Source organism: Protopterus annectens, chromosome 7.part0 (genome assembly GCF_019279795.1).
Source record: "Protopterus annectens isolate FY-2018-M chromosome 7.part0, PAN1.0, whole genome shotgun sequence".
In the NCBI taxonomy this organism is placed as follows: Eukaryota; Metazoa; Chordata; order Ceratodontiformes; family Protopteridae; genus Protopterus; species Protopterus annectens.
Window position 1 is genome coordinate 1,328,383,858 of NC_056739.1, and position 23,584 is coordinate 1,328,407,441.

The 23,584-nt window shown below is 37.2% G+C and overlaps 2 protein-coding genes across 4 annotated transcripts in view; both read left to right on the plus strand.

Moving 5' to 3' along the window:
* The window catches only part of LOC122807037 (cell surface hyaluronidase-like), a 615,869-nt gene that overhangs the window by 493,430 nt on the left and 98,855 nt on the right, over window positions 1-23,584 (plus strand). For both annotated transcript variants that reach the window (XM_044077936.1, XM_044077937.1), the window contains exon 19: window positions 7,808-8,016. In XM_044077936.1, the coding sequence (XP_043933871.1) occupies window positions 7,808-8,016 (209 nt within the window). The remainder of the gene's footprint in view (window positions 1-7,807; window positions 8,017-23,584) is intronic.
* LOC122807038 (cell migration inducing hyaluronidase 1) overlaps window positions 1-23,584 on the plus strand; it is a 378,711-nt gene that overhangs the window by 46,963 nt on the left and 308,164 nt on the right. The window lies entirely within an intron of this gene.

Consider the following 23,584-nt stretch of genomic DNA (forward strand, 5'->3'; position numbering starts at 1 on the left):
TGGAAATTGTAGGAAGAGAGGTATGAATTGTAAATGCAGAGGTTCAGAATGTACTTTTTTTTTACAACAGACAGTACCCTTTAGGATATCACTCTCAGCACTTGTTCCACTGGCCTGTTTTCAGTAGTCACATGACTGGGTACCAACGACATCATCACTCATTAGTTATTCACTAGTATACAAGCCACTGTCTTTCAGTTCCCTTCAGGTAGACAGAAAAAGAGAGAGAGAGAGAGAGAGAGAGATTTGATTCATGGGTACTTACGTATTATCGCAACCAGATTTTGCAAAACGGTATAGGTTTTGGACGTTTACTTAAACAGCAAAAATGAACTGTATTAGGAAAGGGAGAGCTGTTATAAAGTGTGTTGGGATATTGATGGTGCTTTTTTAAACAATTAACATGTACAATTTTAGGATTTGTGGGTAGCGTGCTGTAAAGACATGGAGAGTTGAATTCAGCGGTTATAGCGGTATCAGTGGTTGCGAGTGTACATATATTTGGCTTGAAAGGACTGTGGGACTTACTGTACGATGTTAGGTGCTTTCCTGAGATTATTTTTCAGCTTTACTTTGCTATTGTTGGACTTATAAGAAACGGGACACAATTCGGAAAGATTATTCCTCAAGTTTAGCTTATTTTAACTGAATGTTTTGGTTAAAAAGAAGAAACTGGACACATGCAAAGGAATTTAGGTAAAGTATTTAATGGTTACACCTTTTCAAACAGTAAGTAAATTGGACACATGCAATTTAATGTAGGTAAAGTATTTAATGCTTAAACTGTTATAAACAATATAATGAAAGGTTGTCAGGAAAAATAAAACATACTTTACTAAACTTTGTTATAAGAGGACAGTACTGATTGCTTCTGTTTTTAGTGCAGTGTCTATTTTAATTGCATTGATTTTGTTAGGTGATTTTTACGGCTCAAGAAATATGGATTGTCTAGTTGGTGTTGTAATGCTTTTCTGCGTACAAAGCTGAGAAGATGTGGATTGCTCAGTAAAGAACTGTACAGATAAAAACGTAAATAATTACATAGCTTTCAAAAACCTGTTTGCTATGGCTTTGACAACATCAACACAGCACGAGAAAAGGAACGCATATAAAGTAGTATGGGACATGCTTAGCTGACATGAGATGCTAGTGGTAAAACAGGGGGAACCTTTTTTCAGCACTTATTTTTCTCAGTGGTTTGAATGGTAAACATTCCTAAAACTTAAAAACATTACAGAAAACATGTTATTATACTTTAGAAAAGTTTATTGCTATTTCTTACCATAAACAGAAGCAACCAGCATTATCACGAAAATCTGGTTGCGATAATACGTAAGTACCGATTCATGGAATTAAAACCCCAAGGCAACACATGGCATACCTACCCTAAAAAGGCTTAGACAGTGATACAAGACTCAGGTAGGAGAAAAGACACTTGGGGGTCTGAAATTCTCTATGTGGTTTATATTAGGAATTACATTAAAAAAGGAAGAGGAATGTGATAACACAGACTGAGGTTTTGGCCTGGTGTTGGTTCAGTGTTGTCAAAACTGTAACAAGACAACTGTAGTGTGATAGTGAAAGGATAGGCGAATAATGTTGGCAGACTGGCTGATAGTAGAAAAAACAAATTGTTGACTTAGATGTATTTCAGCAGTCTCATTAAAGAAACATGACTTTAGAAGTGTGATTTTGTTTTTAATATTGGATGGTATCCTTGAATGATGAGAAGCATTCGTTGTTTTTGACTTAGTGTGTTTGGCCCACTGTCACTTAAACCATTTACCTAACTAATGCATGCATTCCAGAATTCAGTGTAACCTCAAATAAGTTATGTTAGGAGGGGTTAAATAACTTTTACTCAGTAACTGTTTTGTAGAATGAATTTTGGCATTTGACAATAAAGCCTTTTTATGAAGCCTGTCAAGCATAAGGTAAAGCAGATGTTTAATAAATCACAAATGTTTAACCCAGTGTTGTGTGTTTCTTAGACAGTCAAAAGTAGGTCAATACTGGCTCCTTTTAAGAATCAAGAATTGTTACTCAGACCATTCATGCCAACTACTTTCTAAAATAGTTTTGAAATATATTGTAAATATAGTTCCTTTTTAAAATGTTCTGTAAGTTCTTTTTCTGTTTGAATTCCACATTTCACTCACTAGTTCTGATGTCAGTATTATTATTATTTTGCTGAGTTCTCATTAATTTCAGAGGATCTTTCATAAATTTCTTGTAAGCCATTAACACTGAAGAGGAGCTTGTTCACAGCATTTTTTTTCTGTTGTATTTGATTAGGTTACCAGTTGCTCTTTAGCTTAGAGAGAACCAGTCCATTTTAACAAGACTTATCATTATACGGCAGTGCCCTTGTAACTTCTTGTCACATTTGTATTCAAGCTTTGCAAGTAAACCTTTACTGTGAGGGAACTCCAACATTCTGTGATATTCTACTTTAGTGCTTTCTAAATAACCCAAGGATGATTTCACATCTTCTTAACCTAATGACTCAGTAGATTGCCAAGCACCATGGCTTTTCCAATGTTCAGTTGAATGGATTTTCTGCAAGCTCTGTTTCACAATTTTATTCATCACATGAAATGTAATGCAACAAAAAAAGCACTTAAAAAGCATTCTTACATGATGGTAACCATATACGCAAACTCCATGGTCACACAACACTGGAGAGTAATGAAAATTCATAGACTTCATTGTACAGTGGTCTCGCAAGGAGACCAATGTAATGTATGTCCAGGATTTTTTGACAATGACTTCCAAAGATTTGTGATCTTAAGCCAGTTGTAAAAAGATGCCTCATTTGAGTACTATGTATATACTGTGTCTATATATATATATATATATATATATATATATATATATATATATATATATATATATACACATATAATATATGGTTACCCTTCAGAAGATCGAATGGATGGAAGCTTGAAATTCATAATCTCGAGACCAGAATCTCTAACTTCCATTCACTTAAAATTGTGAATGGGAGCCTTTGGTTTAAAAAAATAAAAAGTTAACTTGCCTTATTGCAGGGGACCAGGTCCCCTGTACCCTAGCAGTTTAAATGTGAATGTTCCGTGACCGCACTATAGCAGAGGAATGGAAAATCTTCCATTTGTGCTTATGCGTTTAACGTGGAATGGGAGATTTCCCTTTCCTTCACTATAGTGCAGTCTCTGAGTAGGTATATTTAAGTAGGGGGGTGTGGGGGGTGCAGGGTAATTTGAAAGGTGTTCATTTTTTTTTTGTCCCTTTCATATGTTCGAGTGTCTCTAAATTCGAGATTCTGGTTTCGAGTTTATGACTTTCAAGTTTAGAGAAATTCGATCAAATGAAGGGGAACCATATATATATATATATATATATATATATATATATATATATATATATATATATGGGTCTACTTCAGAAGATCGACAGACCATTTGATCGACATTCATTTGGTCGACAGCTCATTTGGTCGACTACAAGTATTCAAGGATTCAAGGCACTTAACAGGGATTTGCCCTCCCTCCCTGATGTTTTGCGACACTGGAGATGATATATATAGTTAGGGGGTGTGGGGGCACAGCCCTCCACCTGTTTTCATTTAAAAGCATGAAAATACAAGAAAAAACTACACATTTTAAACAAAAATAGATGGGGGGGCTTCATCCCCCACACCCCCCCCAACTATATGAAACAACTCCAGGGTCGCACAACATTGGGGAGGGGCGCAAATCCCTGTTAAGTGCCTTGAATACTGGTTGACTAAATGAGCTGTCGACCAAATGAATGTCGATCAAATGGTCTGTCGATCTTCTGAAGTAGACCCATATATATATATATATATATATATATATATATATATATATATATATATATATATATATATACATACACACACACATTATATGTATGTATGTGTGTGTATATATATATATATATATATATATATATATATACACATATATGTTTGTATATATGGATTTTTAGTTTTGAAGCTGCTCATCTTGTTATATATTTCCTCACGTACATTGTTAGTAGATGTACTAACAATGTTAGTTATTTAGGGTTTCAAATTATTTTCTGATTTGACTCTGAATGTTCTAAATATAGACTGATTTAATGCCTCAGTTGTGTCATCTGAAACAGTAATCAAGGCTGGATAATCACAAGTGAAGTGTGAATTGACAATAATTTTAATGTGAAATTGAGTCATTACTAACTAATAACCCCTTTAATATGATTTACAAGGCAGCAGGAACACCAAGTAAAGTGGTGTTTACCAATTTTGGTAGTAACCTGTTTTTGGCATGTACTGGCAGTTGGCACAGAAGGTTAAAGCTGTGAGTTATGATTTCTGTGGAACAGGGATTGATTCCCTCAGTCCCCATTTGCCTGCTGCTTGACCTTGGGCAAGTACCACACTTGAACTAATGACTTTATACTTATTTTGTATGTATTTAGCAAAGTAATGATTTACTCTGAAGTTATGAGTATTTTAAGAAATGTTGTGCATCAAATGTGGTGTCCTTTTGCCACACATTTTGCAGTAGTGAAGACATATTGGCTAGTAAACTTGCCAGCAGCTTAACATTTACCTAAGTAACACTGTTAAACATTTCAGATCAGTATGACCTCCTGTAGAATGCTATGACCATTAGCGGTGTTCTTGCCATAATTCTACTGTCCCAATAGTTAAGGTTTTCTCTACATAAGGTAGGTGTACAGTTGTCACAATAGTCAAGGTTTTCTCTACATAAGGTAGGTGTACAGTGGTTGAGGATGTCATGCGCATTATTGGCATAATACCCTCCCAGGTTTCTATACACATCTATGTAAGAGGAAAAACAGTACACTTCAGAATGGGCCAACTCTGTGGGAAATGACTTACAAACAGCCGACCATACTGAACGTTTCAGTAATGGTGACAAATGTGCAGCATTCTTAGTCGGCAGTGTATGATGGTGATGATGATGCTTCTTTTCCTAAAGTCACACTGCTAAGGTGAGAATGGTCAAAAAACAAATTAGTCAGATTGAGGCACTTTATCTAAAATAAATAACGAAAAAACAAGTCAAGTGTAGAGATAAGCTTTCATCTCAGTTGACTTCATCAGATCTCTTCAACGCCAAAAGACAACCCATATTTACAACAATCCATCAGTGAAAATGGTCTACAAAGTATATAGAGACTTGGCAGAAGCTGCACCACCTGCTTTACAAAAATCTTATAAAAAAGATTATTATTAGGTTATTATGGTAATACTTTTCAAGACATTACATGAGGATTTATGTGATTTAAATGGCAGTAATTTACAGTGAGAAAGCAAATCTTTGCAATACACAGAAGATCTTTTAGGGGTGAGGAGCATATACTCTGTAGGGATACAAAACACATGCTTTCAGTTAAGATCAGGATTGGACCGTCTCCAAAGTATCCCAAATGTACCATAATTATCCGTTCTTTCTGAGTATTTATCTGTTATGTCCTGAAAGTCCCTCTAATTAAATTTTGTTTGAAATATAAAAGTAAAGAAAAAAATCATTCTGTTTTATTACCAGTCATCTATAACATTTTTTGTATTCTCACATACTTGACAAAAGTAAAAACAATATTTTTATTTATTTTGTTTGAAGGGGGTGGGACACATGTCTTTATACTGCCATCCTGCTGATAATTAGTGTGTGATAAATGCTTTGCAGTGCTCTGTGATGCACATTATGCTAACATAATTATGTTTACCACATGATAATTCTTTGACTGTTGAGGTACTGTCTACTCTGTCCCTCTCTCTCTCATTCTCTTTCTCTCCATGCAAACTGCTTAGATGTGCAGGAGAAACATGTTTTTCCTGTAGTATCCATGGAATGTAAAGTACAGTATTTGATGGAAATAGACTTGCATGTAGAAGCATGAATGAATATAAATATGAACTTGAATTGCATAAACAAGATCAACATTCCAGTGGCAGAGAACATGCCAGTAATTAGTGTTTTCTGAGTTTTCTTTAATCCAGTCAAAAGTGTAACATCTATCCTTGGAACAGAACTGTAGCACCATATGATTAAAAGGCTATAAATTGTTGTCTCAGATCTTTACAGGTTCTGGAAAATTTCCTAGTAGTAGGCATAAATATCTAGCATCTAAGGTGTTCTGAGAATCTGTATTTACCCTTTGTTTTTCTGTACAAATTGAGGCAAAGAAAGATGTTTCATGTAAGATGCAGTCTTTCTGAAAAACTGGGAGATGATATTGTACTGTCTTTAAGCATGAAATAGTAATATGGAATTTAGGAAATTTTCAACAGTTGCTGCTGGTCCCTTAAGTCAAATAGTTTCCTTCTTGCAGAAGATTGCATACATCCTGGTTAACATTAATAATTATGCCATACTCATTTATTCATTTTTTGCTATTTATCTGATAACATTCTTCAATGAGATGCTAGTGCTGTATTTTCCTTTGGTGTTGTCTCACTGTTTTGGAGTACAGAATCTTTTTCTTTTATTTACTACACTGTTTGCTGTAATTCTAGACCACAAACAAACAAATAGTAACAAGTTTCTTGGAAGAAGAAGACGCACATAGTCAGCTGTTCCTTTATAGACTGACCCCAGCACACTGCATTTAGGACATATTGTATATATGAGTATAACATGAAACAAGGCAGCGCATAATTTTTTTTGTGCATGCACAAACCCTCCTGTAATGGCTTAGTTTGCTCATAACTGGATAACATTATGTGCAGTTCCAAAGTTCTAGGAAGAATTCATGGCGTTCATGTTATGCTTTCTTAAGAGAAAAACATATAGTCTGAAAGATGGGAAAGTGGATTGGGCAGTTCATTCTAACCATCACCTTGCCAGGTTAGTAAGCTGTTGGTCTTAGGAAACAAGCATCCTACTCTTGCCTTCCTTCCCAGCACTGCGTAATAAGATACCCATTTCTGAATAGTTCAGTTCAGTCGTTCTATCTTGTTTTTTCTTTTCCAGTAGATAATTATGCAGAATATTTTTTAAGCATTTCACCATAGTGTTTCTGTTAAATGTATAAATAAATTAATAAATGGTACTATTTTATGCGTGTCTATATGGAGAGAGAGAGAGAGAGAGAGACACACACACAGAAAGAGAGAGAGCGAGCATTGCAATAAAATAGGAATGTCTTGTCCTTTGGGTTTATGTCAAGTCGCAGAGCGGCTTTCTTTTTTCGATGCTGTTATTTCAGGATTTAAACAAAGAGACTTGGCCTGGTAAAGCTGGTTCAAAATACTTGTTTAGAATGTGAACTCACCCAAAGAGTGCCTGCTCAGCACAGCACACAATGCTGTGACAGTCCCATAGTTGTTTAACTCTAAACTATAAGACTGCAAATGCTAACCACACTGTTCCTCTTTCTCTTTAATTAAATTCTGTGGTCGGTGGAATTAAAAACAACTGCACTATTTTAGTATTCTGTCCAGCCCAGTAAAAAGGAAACGCACTTAATTTCAGCTTTAAAACCACTTAACTTTATTGACTGTCAGCATCGTTGATTATAAAGTTTTACATTAAGACAGATTTTTGATGAAAATGTGCCAGTTCTTATTATATTACATGATCCAAACTACTGGAATATAGGTAATGTTTTTTGGGAATAAACTTGGTATTCAGACTGCATCAAAAGCATATTTTGTCATTTATTCATGTAGCACTGTTTCATATTTCAATCCTTGGGCATAAAGTGTTTATAAATCTACTTCATAATATGTATTACCACATGTGAAAAATGAGCTTATTGTGTGTATCTATATTGTCTTTTTCCTCAGCTGTACATTCAAGCAAGGCGGCCTGAGAATCTGACTTTGATAATTGCCAGAGAAAGTTATGCTAGATATCCTTTGAAACTGCATGGTGTGAACCGTGGAGCACCATACCAGCAGTACCAACCAGTCGTGATGCTGGAGCAGGCCTACACTTTAAACTGGGATGGCAGTGCACCTGAAGAGATCATTCTTTATCCAATAAACTTTAACAGGTACATCCTGAGTTATGACCTACTCATTTGTTTAGCTTCAGATTAAAGCCAGTATATCTAACCAGAGTGTATTGTGGGTAACATAGCATGCCAAATGTTGTTCAATCAGACATTAGAAAGCTCTGCAATGTCTGCACCTAAACTTATTTTAATGTTCTGTTGAATTTGTAAGATGGTTTTGGAGCTAAAGTTTAATTTATCTTTTGGACAGACTACTAGGTGTTCGTATTTGATAGATGTTTGACAGAAGGTAGTCCACTTAAACTTTAATATGCAATATGAGATTGGAACACTGAGAGCCAGTAACGTAATATGGGAGGGGTGAAGGAGTCAATCACCCAGGGCTCAAAGTGTTAGAGGGCATGACTGAAAGTTCCTGCAGAAGGCATTGCTTTTCTGTTTGCCAGAATACTGGTACAGAAATGCAGTTTAAATTTTTTAGTTGAAGAGCTGAGAGGGAGGTGGTGTAGAATCTGTAAGAAGCTGATTGCTCTGATGTGGGCATGGATTACTTGCTGAAGAAGCTGATTCAGTAATGTGCTTTCTAATGTATGCCAGCATTTTTCTTCTTCTTTTTGTTCTTCACTTGAAGAATGGGGGGTGGGGTTGTGGGTTGACTGCTGTGGAAGCCGATGTGCTAATCGGCTTTCTACAGCATTGTGAAGCAAGATGGTGGATGGTATTTCAGGGTCGGCACTAGATGCTAAATGAGCCAGCTAGAGCTGTGCTGAGAGACAAAGTGATTAATTGTTAATGGCCATAATGGCAGAATGAAAGGAGAAATGCATTATTTTGGATTTTGTTTGTAGAGTGTAGCATTCATCCTAAAACATTTTCAATTATGAGGGTATCCCAGTTTCCCATTAAATTGGGCATTAGAGGGAAGGGTTGGAGTATGTAATGATGTAGTGATGTGAGCAGTTCAGCTGTTATGGTATTTCAAAAAATGCTGTCGTGCAAGGCAGGCTGTAAGCAAGAACAAATTTGTACTAATTGAGTCCATACATTTTAAATGATATGGATTACCTTGCACCACATATGTGTCCTTAATGCTTCCTGTCACCTAACTGTAATGTCTGTGCATTTGGGCTGCTCCTGAAGTGCCATATTGCTATGGTTGCTGCATTCTTTCAGTAATATATATATATATATATATATATATATATACACACACACACACACACACACACACACGTATATACTCATGCCAATACACATATGTACTTATGTGTGCAAAGACGCACTACACAAACGCATGCAATTCTTTACGTACCAATAACATGGCGTTTACTTCTCCTTCTGTACTTGGTGCCACTTTTTCTTTTTTGTCACTTTCTTTCCTTTTGCTGTGTTTCTCTAAGTTTCTCTTGTCTCTCTCGCTCTATCTAGTCTAGGCCTGACTTATTTGTTTCCTGTTTTAGAGTTATATTTTCCTCTTTGGTTTTATTTATTAAACATCTTTTTTTCTTGAATGTTCCTTCTTGCTGCTTTCCATAAGCCGTGGACATTTTTACCAGGTTGTGCCCTTGACATATCCTGCCTTGTATGCTTGTCATAATTGTATATGATGAAACAACTTGTGTAATGCATATGCATATTTTCATGTGAATCACTAATGGTGGTCTGTGGTCCCCAGTGTAATTCTGAGGACCATAATTATAATGTCCGGAATTACAAGACCATTACAACATATGTGTGAAATTACATATTAAATATGATGTTGTAGTACCTTAGAGTATTTCCCTTACTCAAACGTACAGTGAACCCTGAGGTAGTATATACTGTTTGTAGGAGTGCCCCCATGCAAAAAAGCTTTAAAGGGAAACAGTGAATTTTATAATTTGCTATTCACATGTTGAAACTGGTTTGTTTTCTACCTTTGGGAGAACTGCAGTATTAGATCCCACAGTTGTGATCATGGGGCAGTGTTTTATGTTATCCTAAATGAGACAAAATTGGTATTATCATCTGTATCTAATGACTTCACACGACTTAATAAATCAACTAATTTGATTAAATTTTTATGTTTCAAAGCTTGATGCAAATTGAGTGCAGCACCCCACTGTATTTACTTTATTTAAACTTTAAGTGAAATTGGTGTGACTAGATTTCATTGTGGTAATTCTGGATGGTGTGATTATAATTAAAGGCTATGTGTGTAACTGTTTGATAAAAAGGGCTCAACACAGAAGCCTTACTATTACGACAGTTGGTGTACAGTATGTGGCACTGACATTTCATAGAAACACCCTGCTTGGTTTTCTCTCTCTACGGACTGTCTGGATGAGAATAGAAATCTTTCATTTTGATGATTTTATCTGGAGCAGCTGGCCATGGATTTGTAAAGTCAGTGCATTTTCTAAGCTTTTAAGATGTAATCCAAATTGCATGTGTGCTATTGCATTTTTTTTCTCTGAATATTTCTGTGGAATCTACGATGAATCACTACTTGTCTGTACAGGACATGGCCAGATTGCAAATAATAATATTAATGGTGTTGTCTAATACTCCACGAGATGTGTTGATGTATGTTTCTAGGCAATTAATTATTTTATCCACATGTGGGTGCTTGTATGTGAAGTTACAAAGCTGTAAATTGTTTAACATATTATTGAATGAAGTATGGAATGTTAAAATGCTATGTAATTTTTTATTGCCAGGTTGTCTTACAAAGGTACCTTAGGTCCTGATGTGAGTTAGCTGGTCAGTGAGTTTGGTGTACATGTTAATTGCATGTTATGTCTTGGGAATTTGTGTCACCTTTCTGTCTTTTTTTTTTCTGTTAGCATGCATTTTGTTTTCTGTTGGAGTATTGCCCCTTACTTTTCCTCATTTGTACCACAGGAAATACTTAGTGCAGTGTCATTTGACAGAGCATGTGCATTGTGTTGATGAACCCCTGAATTTATTTTCTTGAAGGCTGATAATGTTTTGCATGTAGTGATTAATGCAACCCTGTCTATGGCTGAAGGTGATGGCTGGCACTAAATCCAGTGCATTACAGTGCAGCTCAGCTGTTTATGTTTTCACGACATTAGATCCTTAGCAGATGTACGGTGTAATAAAGCTGCCTTGTTCATTGCCATTTCATTTTCCAAAATGTATTAGCCATTATATGTGTGCGTGAACTTGTATTCTGTGCACACATGCTGAAATGTGACTTTTACTGCCATATCTATCTTGCTGGTTCTGATATATTTAGCAGTTGTTTACTTACCTAACAAGATTACTGGTGGTTTTCAGCACTTGGCTTCCTATTGCTCATTCATAAACATCCTTTGAAATCATTATAGTGCAGAAGATTTTTGACTTCATTAATCTATTTATGCAGCAGTGAAACAGTATTCCTAGAGATGGACAGACACCTGGCTTGGTCAGTTTCTTTGTGAGGAGTGCATATGAGGTTTTTACCTTGCAACAGCATCAGAAACAGTATCTTTTACACTTTCTCTTGGTGCTTTTTGCAGTTTCTGTTATGTTTTGAAAAGCTAATGGGCTCAGTGTTTGTGTCCAACCACTGCACACTAATGCACTTCACACTGTTGTTCATGTCCCTAGAAGGACTAAAGCATGGACTGATCAAAATGGTCATCTGTGTATGTACTAAAGAAGAGATGAAGTTGATTCAACAGTATAGCAGAGTGCTTAATTGTCTGTTGACTTCTACTCTTTTGTCTTATTTTAGAACATATATTCTATATATAATATTGGCTATGGTTTATGTCCTGTCTTTCCATTAAATATTGTCCGTGTTTGTAGAGCAATTTCTCTTAATGTGGCAAAGACTGGAGGCTACCATAAAGACATCACTCTTAACCAGAAAGTGGTACTTTCCTTTTCTTAGTATTTTATTGGGTATTTGTGAATAAGAAAATATATAATGCTATGAACAACCTCTGCTGTTGGTAACGTGTGCTATGCCAGTGAGGTATTTTTTTCTTAACCCCCAGAAAAGAGATGTGTTAGGTTTTAGTTGCTGCAGTTTAAGAATACTGCCACTGCACACTGTTTCTGTGTGCAGAACAAATGTCAACTGTCTGAGGGCTTTGCAAGTGAAAATGCTGGTTAGGTTATAAGAGTTCTGATAATGATTCTAGAATGAATATTGCATGGGTAACCATGCATAACCAGATGCTTCAGTCTGTTTTTGTTGACATTAATAATGACGTTCAATACATCTGCGGAATCCAGACGCCTTTAGTCTGTATAATGCAATGATTGTACCTACAGATGTACTGGCTCTGCCTAATGTTTCATGCCAAGCATTTTTATAGAGTAGTGTAATGTCAGACATGTGCATGCCAGTACTTTGGCTTTCTCAGTTAAAACAACTTTATTTGTTATCTGGGCTTTCCAAATGTTTTGCTGTCACAATGAATAACTGAGTTTCCTGATATTTGGAGTATGGTGATGTACTGAAAATTTGTTTTGCAGAATGGCAAAATGGAGTTCAAGGAGAAACTCAGGTCCCTGGGAATGTACTTGTTGAAATAGCGGAGAGAAAACTGATATGATTTGGATGCACCACACAATTTAATGGGGAAAGATAGGGTGGCTACTCAAACAAGGAAAATTTAACACCAACTTCAGAAATTATTTCTAGACTGTGAGGGTAGTGAGGACTAGGAATTTCAGAGGGTATTTTTGGGGTATGAGTCCACAGAAGGGATTAAACATGCTTAGTAAGTAGAAAGAAGAGAGGAGATGGGGTAACAGTATAAGGGTATGGGCATGTAGGGGGACGTGTTGGAATTTGAGACCTTCTTCTGATAGTACATATACTGTGTGTGTGTGTGTGTGTGTGTGTGTGTGTGGGGGGGGGGGTTATGAGCTTCAAAAGTATGGAGTTTGAGTAATCTACCCATGAGTATCCAGTTTTATGTGTAAATGCAATGATTTTGCTGCTGGGATAAGCTCATTACCTAGTAAGGAAAAGATGCATGTTACTGGCTGGGGAACATAGCAAGTCTGTAGCAAAGTATGCAGTTTTTGATTTTATTAGCAAAAAGGCAAATGTGTTTCATAATGACTGCTTTGTAGCTTTTCAAACCCGGTGAAACTGTCTTCATTTTAGCTCTTGCATCATTGTCTTCATTTAGTTACTGAAGTATTCCTTTCCATAAACACACTTGTATATGCAAACATACACACATGCACAAACCTCTCCCTGACGCCAGATAGTGTGCACACACACGTGCACATGCACACCTCTCAAAATGCTCACAAAGTGTTACTTTTACATTCCAGGTAAAATAGTTCTTATGCTATCAGTCAATCATTGCAAATCCCCTTGACTGAAGTAGTTATGAGTGAAACAGTAATACTGCTGGAGATGTGGGCAGGTGTTCTTGTCTACTTGGTAGATATATCATAAGTATTGGCACTGAAATTCTGAGTTTTTAGGATGGAATTAACAAAGCATGAAGGTTCTTAAGAACTATATTTACCTATTACTCGTCTTGATTTATCATAATCAAATGCAGTATGAAGCTCACTGTACCAAATTCAGCTTACTAAAATAACACCATACTGAATTGTTAAGGCTAGCAGTAGTTACAGTATTTATAATGAAACATCACTACAGGGTAAACATTTTTTCAGTAGATTTGATAGCACAACAGGCAGCACACGTGTCTTTGATGTGGGAAGATCAGAATGCTCTGGGTTGTATTACCACACCAGCTGCTGGGATTTATTTTCCAATATTGGCACTGTAGTGCAGCATAAGTGAGGGGTGTAACACTTCTGAGCTGTTATCCTTCAGATGAGATATTAAACTGAGATCCTATCTGCCTGAATTTGTGGTAGTTTAGCTGAGTGCAACAGATCCCAAGGTACTTAATGAATAAATAATTTGGACTCTAAATTTAAATAAATGAACACTTTTTGCACATTTTATAATCACCTACATTATTTACAATTTTAATAAATTCCTTTCCTTTATCCCCCACTCATCTTTGCCATAACCAAAACCTTATTCACTTAATATATTTTAATTTCCATTAATTATTATACAATATTCATCACATTTCTCTACCATTTCCCTGATGTACTGGGCAAATTTCTTCTTATCAGTATGAATACTACCTCAGATCTTTCATGTCTTACCTGATATAGACTGCATGTATTGAGATAAACCTGGTCAAAGAAAAATTATATATAATATATATGCATATATGTCTCTGTGTGTATGTGTGTGTGTGTGTATATATATATATATATATATATATATATATATATATATATATATATATATATATATATATATTTATGTATGTGTGTGCTTGTGTATATTTATGGATGCATATATATATTTTACATACCATATTTATGTGTATGTTGGGAGTGATCACATTTTTATAAAGAAAGGTGGATAGAATGTAATACTGCAGGGTGAGTGCAGGTGTATTTGTGAAAAGCTCAGAGTAAGAATATCAGAATTCAGGATGTGTTGGGCTTGCATTTGTTGGCTCAATCCCCTATTGAAACATTGGTTTAATGATACCAGGTGTGCTATTGTTCAACGTCGTTATAACAGGTACGTTCTTGTGGAAGTGCTGTAATCCGTTTCAATTTGTATACTTTTTTCTCGACTCTGGCTACAGACAGTACTTTCAGGGGTGATGTAACTTCCTGTAATGTTATTGACATCAATAGAGGGACTAGCTCTCTGCAAATTTGTAGAAAAATATAGAAAGTACATTTGAAAGTTTAACCAGAGCTGCAGCATACCTGTCAACTAGACAGATTTTCACAGTGTGTCCAGATTTTTGTCTCATATTTTTTGTTCATTTTTCATAAAATTGTGTTTTTTTTCTGGCAAATTAGTGGCAAATCATTAAAGACTGAAATTAGAAAATAATTATAGACATTCGAGTTTCAGACTTCATATTCTTCAGAATATTCATGCTAATGCAAAACCTGTTATTCTGTCAACTTCCTAAGTTTGTAAGAGCAATATTTAAAAATTGCCCCTGTTTTTGGATCTTTGTCCCACTTTTATTTATGGCGTTGCCCAGATTTCGTGCTCTATGAGGTTGAGTGGTATGTGAGCTGAGTATGTTGGATAAGATTATGCTGAATATCTCTTTGTACTGTGTTGAGCTGCAGGTATGATTACTGACTTGTTGAGACATGTAAGCTTGTTTTTGTAGGTCAAAGTTATGGTCAGTGGGAATTCTGAGCATAACTCTGATTATGGACAGTGGCACTCCTCTCCCTTTCTGAATTATGATACACCACCTTATCTGACACCCAGTTGCAGCTACTGCTTGTGGCTAAGGATAAGTTTTTTAACTACTTCAATAGTGTTAGTGCAGACATGCCAGTATACAATAATTTAGTGCTTCATATTTTAGTATAGCAGGTAATTAATCTGAATTCATCCATTTTGTACATGTCTTACTAGCTGCAATGATTATTCTGATTGATTAAACCTATGAAAAATCTAGATATAGCATAATTTATCTTTATATTGATCCCCTACACAAAGTCAGTGTACAGCCTGCAGACACAGACTGTACATGTGACAGTCCAAAAAAGTATTTTAAGTGTTTTTTTAATGCAGGTGGGTAAGCCCCCCCTGCAACACTCCATATTGACTGTTTGCCTCTTAAATCCCACTAGTTTAAATGCACTATCTCTATGGTCACACAGCTGAGGATAAAAAAGAAACTCCCTGCAAAAATGCAAAGACAAAGAAATATTTATATTACTACAGTGTAGCATTACAACAAACATATGGAAAAATACTGAGGAGCTGTTCGATTCGGAGAGCTGGGAGGAGGGAGATTATATTTGATGGAAGTTTCTGGGAGGAGGGAGATTATATTTGATGGAAGTTTTTTTTTTTTTTGATGAATGGTAGATCTCTCTCTCTCTCATATATATATATATATATATATATATATATATATATATATATATCTATATATATCTATATATATATATTTGTGTGTGTGTTAGTGTGTGTGGCTGCATATATTTATATACATATCTTTATCTAGAGGGAGAGAAAGAGAAAATAAACTTTATCAAACTGCTTGCCATGGTACTGCAATATCACCCTGTCAGTTACTGCCAGTTGCCACTCCAAGCCCTGGCTCCCATGGCAGCCATTCCCTTTGGTCCACCCTAGCTGCAGCTTTGGGTTTTTGCACTGAAGTGTTGTTTTGGGGTGCTGTAAAATAGGGTCTGAGTGTGCTTGTTCTTTAGCATTACAGAAATGGATACTCATGGTTAGTTTGGCTGCTAGTTGCGAGAAGGCTTATACATAAAAAAGCTTAAACAGGAGACAACCAAGTAAGACATCTCTCAAATCCAGGAAGTGATTATATATTTGAATGGATGTAATTACTCATAGGTATTCTACTGGTTTAGAGCATGTGAGTTCACATGATGCCATTTTTTTCCATTGCCAGCAAAATGGATTAATTTTATTCTTTCTGCCATATGCTTCTGAAATGCAGAATTTGAATTTCCACATTTTGTAGCTCACATACTTTCCACAGAGCTTTTGTGTTGGAAGGGATTTCAGGGTCACTTTATTTCATTTCACTCTTAGTCAGGTGCATATTTATTGTGTGCAGAAAGATGCTACTGATACTGCTTATGATCTGTAGTGTAATTATTTTTTTTGCCTTAACTACCACTGATTTGGATTCGTGGCTCCCCCTACTGCTGTCCCCCTTCCCGAGGCTCCATAATGGAAGGCACCTCAATACGTCCCTTGGCTGGGTCAGCTTCATCTATTCATTTAGAATATGAAGGTTTTTTTATTATTTCATAACCACATCTACCATCACACAGTATTCAGAATTAGATTGTATATAGTTTAAAAGATTTTCTTTCAGGAAGTGCTTATATACATTTAGTTATGGTTACTGTTAGTGGTTCAGCGCATAGACAAATTCATATGATGTCACTGTTTCCTTTCATTGCTAGCAAAGTGGATTTAAATTTGTACTTTTTGTCACGTTTTTGACATGCAGAATCTGAGTTTTCCAAGTAACATATTTAACAGAGAACTGCTGTATTGGAATGGATTACAGGTTAATTTTATTTAGTTTCTCTTTTAGTTAGAAATGCATCTATTGTGCAGTGAATGCTGTTAGTATTATGTGGTCTGTAGTGTAATTAGTGTAATTATTTTTTTCGTGTTCATACTTATCCCTGATATTAGTTGCTTCTTTCTCCCCATTGCTGTCCCCTCCCAGAGCACTGAAATGAGCAGGGTACCGCAACAGACCCTTCCCCAGGTGGTCCTGTTCTTCCTAATGAGAAAAGCAAAACATTGATATGATCCTTCTGTAACTTGAAAGTCGAGCATGAATCCCAGATTGTTTGTTTGTAACTGGGAAGTGAAGCATGAATCCCAGATTATCACACAGAGACTGAGATGGTATTGTTTTTACTAGCCCTAGTCCTTCTGTGTGCTGCACATCCTTAAAGATGGTGGTACAGGCAATGAAGCAAGCTCTTGAAGATGTGTCCTCCTAGGGCTCCTTGACTGTCCCACCTCCTGTAGCCTGGAGACTGATCCAGTCACAGTTTCTACCAGGGTTGATGAGTGACCTGCATTGGCATGCTCCCTCAATAGTGAAACAAGCTGCCACAGCGTATTAAGCAGAGAAATCAGTTTTAACATTCAAACTTCACTTAGAAAACTGGATGGGACAACGCAAATTCATCCCACTGTCTGCAAACTTTTAACTATGCCAAACTAAGCATCTCTCTCTCTCTCTCTCTCTCTCTCTGTATCTAATACAAACACACACACGTGTGTATATGTATGTGTATGTGTGTGTGTGTGTGTGTGTGTGTGTGTGTGTGTGTGTGTGTGTGTGTGTGTGTGTGTGTGTGTGTGTAGATGTGTGTGTGTATATATATATATATATATATATATATATATATATATATATATATATATATATATATATATATTATATATATATATTTGTATATGTGTGTGTGTATGTATTTATATTATATATGTATGTGTAGGTTTATAACTCTCTCTATTTGTATGTATGTATATATGTATATATATATATATATATATATATATATATATATATATATATATATGTGTATGTGTGTATATTGTACAAAGTTAACTCTAATGCCTATCATCATTTTTAAACTGTAACTGTTAGTTCACCTTCAAGAGTTCCTCTTTCAGCATTGCTGGCTAAGCCTACAATAGTTGACATACTGCTGGCTTCTTACCTGTGAAGCTATGCAGATTGTCATTCCTATAATGATGGCAGCAGAAATAATTTTAACAATTTCTTAAAATGGCTATATCTAATTTATTAATTTTAACAATTTCTTAAAATAGTCATATCTCATTTATCTGTGGAAAAGAATAATGTAGCATATTGCATGCTATATACAAACAATTATGCCGTTGTATGTTACATCACTTTTATTTATATACTTAAAGTAAAAGTCAATAATCATAGGTTCATAGGTAGGTACTAGGTTATCTGCCCGAAGGCATTTATAAGCCTAGCCAGAATGTGTTGGCTTTCGCCGCCCCCTTAGATTAATTCCCTGTGCCTCTGTCCAGCAGAGCCACTGAAGTGATCCCCGGGGTAAACTTTTTGTTTTCCATTCACTCGTCAAGGTTTCTCTTGAAGAGTGTTAGCGAGGAGCTCTGCCTAATGTAGATTGTAATCTTATTCCAAAGCATGGGAAGTCTCTGGGACAGGAATCTATCCCTCCAGCACGTCCTATTTATTGTTGTGGTGAGGTTTAGATCCCTAGAGCGTGTGGCTCGAGGGGATAAGGTTTTCTTTAAGTGGAGCATGTCCATCAATTCTTTGGTTGGACATGGCCTTGTATGTCAGGCAGAGATCACCTCTGAGTAGGCGGTATGCAACCGAGTACAGCTGGAGTTTCTTCAGTCGAGCTGCATAGAGCATTTGTTTGAGGCCAGTGATCTTCTTGGTGAGGTACTTCTGTGGTCTTTCCAGCTATGTGGTAGTATGTTGGCACTTTGTTTTTTCCAAAGGGGATGACTATGCACTTTTTGGCATTTAGCTTGAGGCTATGATTTTGACACCAGGTATCCGTCTCTGTGAGACCCTTTTGGAGGATGTCTGTGTCAGCCGGAGAGTCATTTATAGCCCCTAGTTTGCAGTCGTCTGCGAACTTGGTCAGCCATAGTCCTTCTGTGCTTGCCTGCATTTCTGAGAAGTATATGCTATACAGGAGGGGTCCTTGGACTGAGCCCTGGGGAACACCACTTGTAACCAGTTTAGAGTTGAACCTAGCTCCCGCAACTCTCACCATGTGTGATCTGTCTGTGAGCCAGTTGGCAACCCATCTTGTGACATAGACGTTTATGTTCAGGCTGGTGAGCTTGTCTATAATACCAGAATGGGGAATGGTGTTGAAGGCCTTTGCGAGGTCTCAGTAGGCTGTGTGTACCACCTTTCCCTCATCTATAGCCTTGGTAAATGTCTCAAAGAAGTCCACCAGGTTTAGGAGTCATGATCTACCCTTGAAGCCGAACTGGGTAGGGTCCACTGTTTGGAGGTTCCCAATGTTTTTGTTAATGAGTTCCATGGTGATGCACTCCATAGCCTTGCAGACCAAGCTAGTCAGGCTTATAGGGCGACAGTTCCAGGGGCCTGTTGTGGCTCCACCTTTGTGGAGCAGAATAACCGTTGCTGTGCGCCACTCTATGGATATGTAGCCTGTGGAGAAGCTGAGTTTGAACAGTGTGTTTAGGTGAGGGGTTAGTTCGTCTTTGAGCTCGTGTAGGACACAGCCTGGGACACCTTCCGGTCCCATTGATGTTGTGTTTCTGGCTTTGGAGATGGCTGTTTTAACCCAAGTGTCGGTGATTTCAGAGGCGCTACATTCTTCTGGTATGGTTATGGCCCCTTTTGGGGGTGAGAGGGGGGTGAAGTTTGCACTGAACATGTCTGCCAGGATGTTGGCAATATCTGTCGGTTCAGTGTATTTTGTGCCATTCTGCACTAACTCCGAGCATATCTGAGCATTGCCACTTAGATTCTTGACATAGCTAAAGAATGTCATGTGGTTATCTTTGTAGTCCTTGGCAATTTTTCTTTTGAAGCTCGTCTTGAATGATTTTATGAGAGATCATAGTTTTTTGCTGATACTGATCTGGGATGTCTTCACTTCTTGGGATTTTACTCTTTTCTGTACTAGTTTCCTCCTTCTATTGTATAGCTTGTTTATGGCAGGGGTCCACCAGACTGGTTTCCTTTCTTGGTGGAGTGAGTCTTGATTTTGCTTGGGATAGCATGATCCATGCATTCTTGTAGGTGCCCTTAGAATGCATAAGTAAAGGGTTTTGCAGCTTGGACAGCATTATCCTTTAGCATGGGGGCTTTGAAACTTTCCACCTCGGTCTTAAGTAATGTGAAGTTTGCTTTTGAAAAGTTTTTCACGGTGGTTTCCTTGTCTGGGGGTGGGGGCGGAATGTGGATATCCAAAGTGATTTGTTTATGGTCAGATCTAACCAGCAAGGGATTGACCTCTGGTGTGGAACACCAGTCGCCCATGTTGGTGATGACCAGGTCCAATATGTTGTCATCTCTGGTGGGAGTGTCGACCAGTTGTTCCAGGGTGTTTGAGTTTATAAATTCTAGGAAATGTTGGGCAAGGGAGTTGGTACTTGAGTAGCTCTCCCAGTTAATGTTTGGGTAATTGAAATCACCCAATATTAGGGTGTTTGATAGGACCTTTATGTTTCCCATTGTTTTCAGAAATGTGGAATGGTGGTCCTGGGACATGGTGGGTGATCTGTAGCAAGCTACAATTTGAATTGCAGTTTTGCCTGTTAGTTGCACGTGGATGATCTCTGAAGCATCGTGCTGTGCCACTAACTTGGAGGTGTGGGTATCCTTGATGAATATGGGTACGCCCCCGCCTTTTGTATTTCGGTCCGGGTTCTGTGGCCGAAATGTATGGTATGAGTTGTAGCCTGGTAGTGCTTGGGTGCTCTCTGGAGCCTTAAACCAGGTTTCTGTTACTGCACATATATTGATTTTCTCCATATTGAGGAGTGCCTCGAGTGCATGCATTTTGAGGTTTAGACATCTGGCATTGAGTAGCATTACCCTCAGTTTTTTGTTACTTGTGCTATTTACGGTGGTGGGTTTGTCTTTTGAGACTTGCCTAAAAAAGGCACTATGGGAGTGGCAAGTGCCTTGGCCAGTATTCAAAAGCCTAAGGGTGACAGGTGCAAGCTGTCTCTAGCAAAGCACCGTGGCTTGTCGAGCATGTCATCCCAGGTGGACAGACACTGGATCCCCTTTGAATGATACAAGAAACTTAGCTAATTGTTGAAATTGATAATTTTTTTCTTTATATTGTGGTATCACTCTTGGTGAGAGCAGGATGCTACTCAGGGTCAGGGTCATACTGGCCTGGGCTATGTGATCAGAGAGCTCTTCCATGTCTCTTTTTTTGTAGTCCAGGGAGGTACATCTCGGGTCATTCACACCAACATGAACAATGACAGAGTCATATTTGTACTTGTTCTGGAGTGACCTGAGTGCTTGTGTTATGTGGAGGATTCTGTCTCCCGAAAGGCAGCTAACAGTAACTTTCTGCTTGTTCAGCCTAGTTAGTGGGACGTCAGTGTGCCTGACTATAGAGTCACCTATTACTAGTATGTTGGGTATATTATTTTGCCTTAAGGGCTGTGATTGCATGGCACACTGGTTTTGTGAAGTATGTGTTTCAAGGAAGGAGTTTCTTAATTTAATACACAAAGGGACTGAAACCTCAATAGCTAGAATCAATTTGTGTAGTATGCAAAGCATATTTGTGAGGATTGCAGGCTTGTGCTGATACTTCAAACATGAGGCTTATGCACAAAAGTTTTACACAGGGGGTTAATGGGGACCAAAGGATTCTGTGGTCCTGTCAGACTGATGAAGAGGGAGTGAGGAGACCAAAGAAAGTAGCAAAAAATATAACAATTGTCTGCTAGTATATAGCGTTTTCTTCCTCACTGCAATTAGAAGAGTAGAATTTAAAATCTAAGCCCAGAACTGTTTACGGCAAGACAGATGCTTTTTTTTTTTTACATTGAGATGAGAGTTGCCATATGATGTGGTCTTCATGTGGAGATGCTGATATCCTTCTCTGTGAAAAATATGATGATATGTGAGTACAATAAAAAAACATTCAACATATCCAACCAGTATACTCGTGGATTTCCCACAACAGGTTAGGGAAGCACTTTCATACTTATACCACTAGGATGTCATAGGCACTGAGTCAGGTGAAGATGATTTGCACAGATGTTTTGCAGAATTCCATTTAAAGTCATTGTATTCTTCTTATAAAAAGTGCAGCTTTAAGAATGATGGAGTCAAGTGAAACCGATGTGTTTAATTGTGCTATGAAATATGGTATTTTGATGTCCTTTAATGCATCAGTTTTTCTTGTTAGTCAGAAGCATGTATCATTAATTCACCATACATTTGCTCTGTTACACTTCACAAGTTGCGTTCTCCACCTCTACATGTAGAAGGCTCCGGTTAAAGGATCTGTGTCAGGACATATTTTTCCATCTTGAAAATGACTGACATTTGTGTAATTATACATTTTGCTGAGAGTAGTGGGAATGCAGTGATGTTTGTGTATGCATACATATTCTTTTATGTATGCACATGAGTCTTCCATGACTCTGACAAGATGGCAGTATTACGGTTTTCAGAATGGGAAAGACTGTGCCAACCATTGTACCTTCTGCCTGGTGACCAGACTAATACTAACTCCGTCATGTGAGACTGTGCTTTTCTAGGCTAGTTGTTCAACCCTCGTTATTAGCAGTACAGTTGCACACCCTCTCTTTTTGCCCTTTACTATCTTTTCATTTTTTTTTTTATATTGAAATGTTAGGTTATCATTTAAATTAAACAAGTCAACAAATATTACAGTCAGTTTCTAGCACTTAATTTTAATTCCTTGATAACGTTGTCCACATAGCACAATTCTGTAACTGCAGTGTTCCAGAGTGGACACTCCTCACTACATTCAAACCTGAGTCATAAAGCCCATGGGAAGCTGAATCGGTAGGACCTGGAAACCTTCACTTGTACAACAGTAGCAGTTAATAATTTTAGCTTTTAAAGGGGCTGTCAGAAAACACCTGTACAAGTCAGGCTGAACATTTCCTTTCCTGTGAAAATATTTTATGAATTTTGTTTTTACTGTACTGGACAAAACCCAACTGCCTTCTGTGCTTGTGCCTTTTGTCCTATTGAACATATCACTGACGTCATGTTAGAGTGTATGTTATAGTCTGGTAAATTTTTCAGTTTATTGTTTATTAAGATTAAAATAGGATTTAAATAGTAAAGTAAGGTTGATTTACCTTGTTATCTCATACCAAGATAAGACAGTGGTGATGTAAGTGGTATTAATATTAGAACTGTCTAGTATCAGTGACACCAAAGCACTCTGTGTGTGCACATCAGCTGTTGTTGTCTGTATGTTGGGGGCCTTTAGAACTGCCCATCTACCTGTATATTTAGAGTACAAAAGCACAGGTTATGGGCTCAGCTAACTCGTTAAC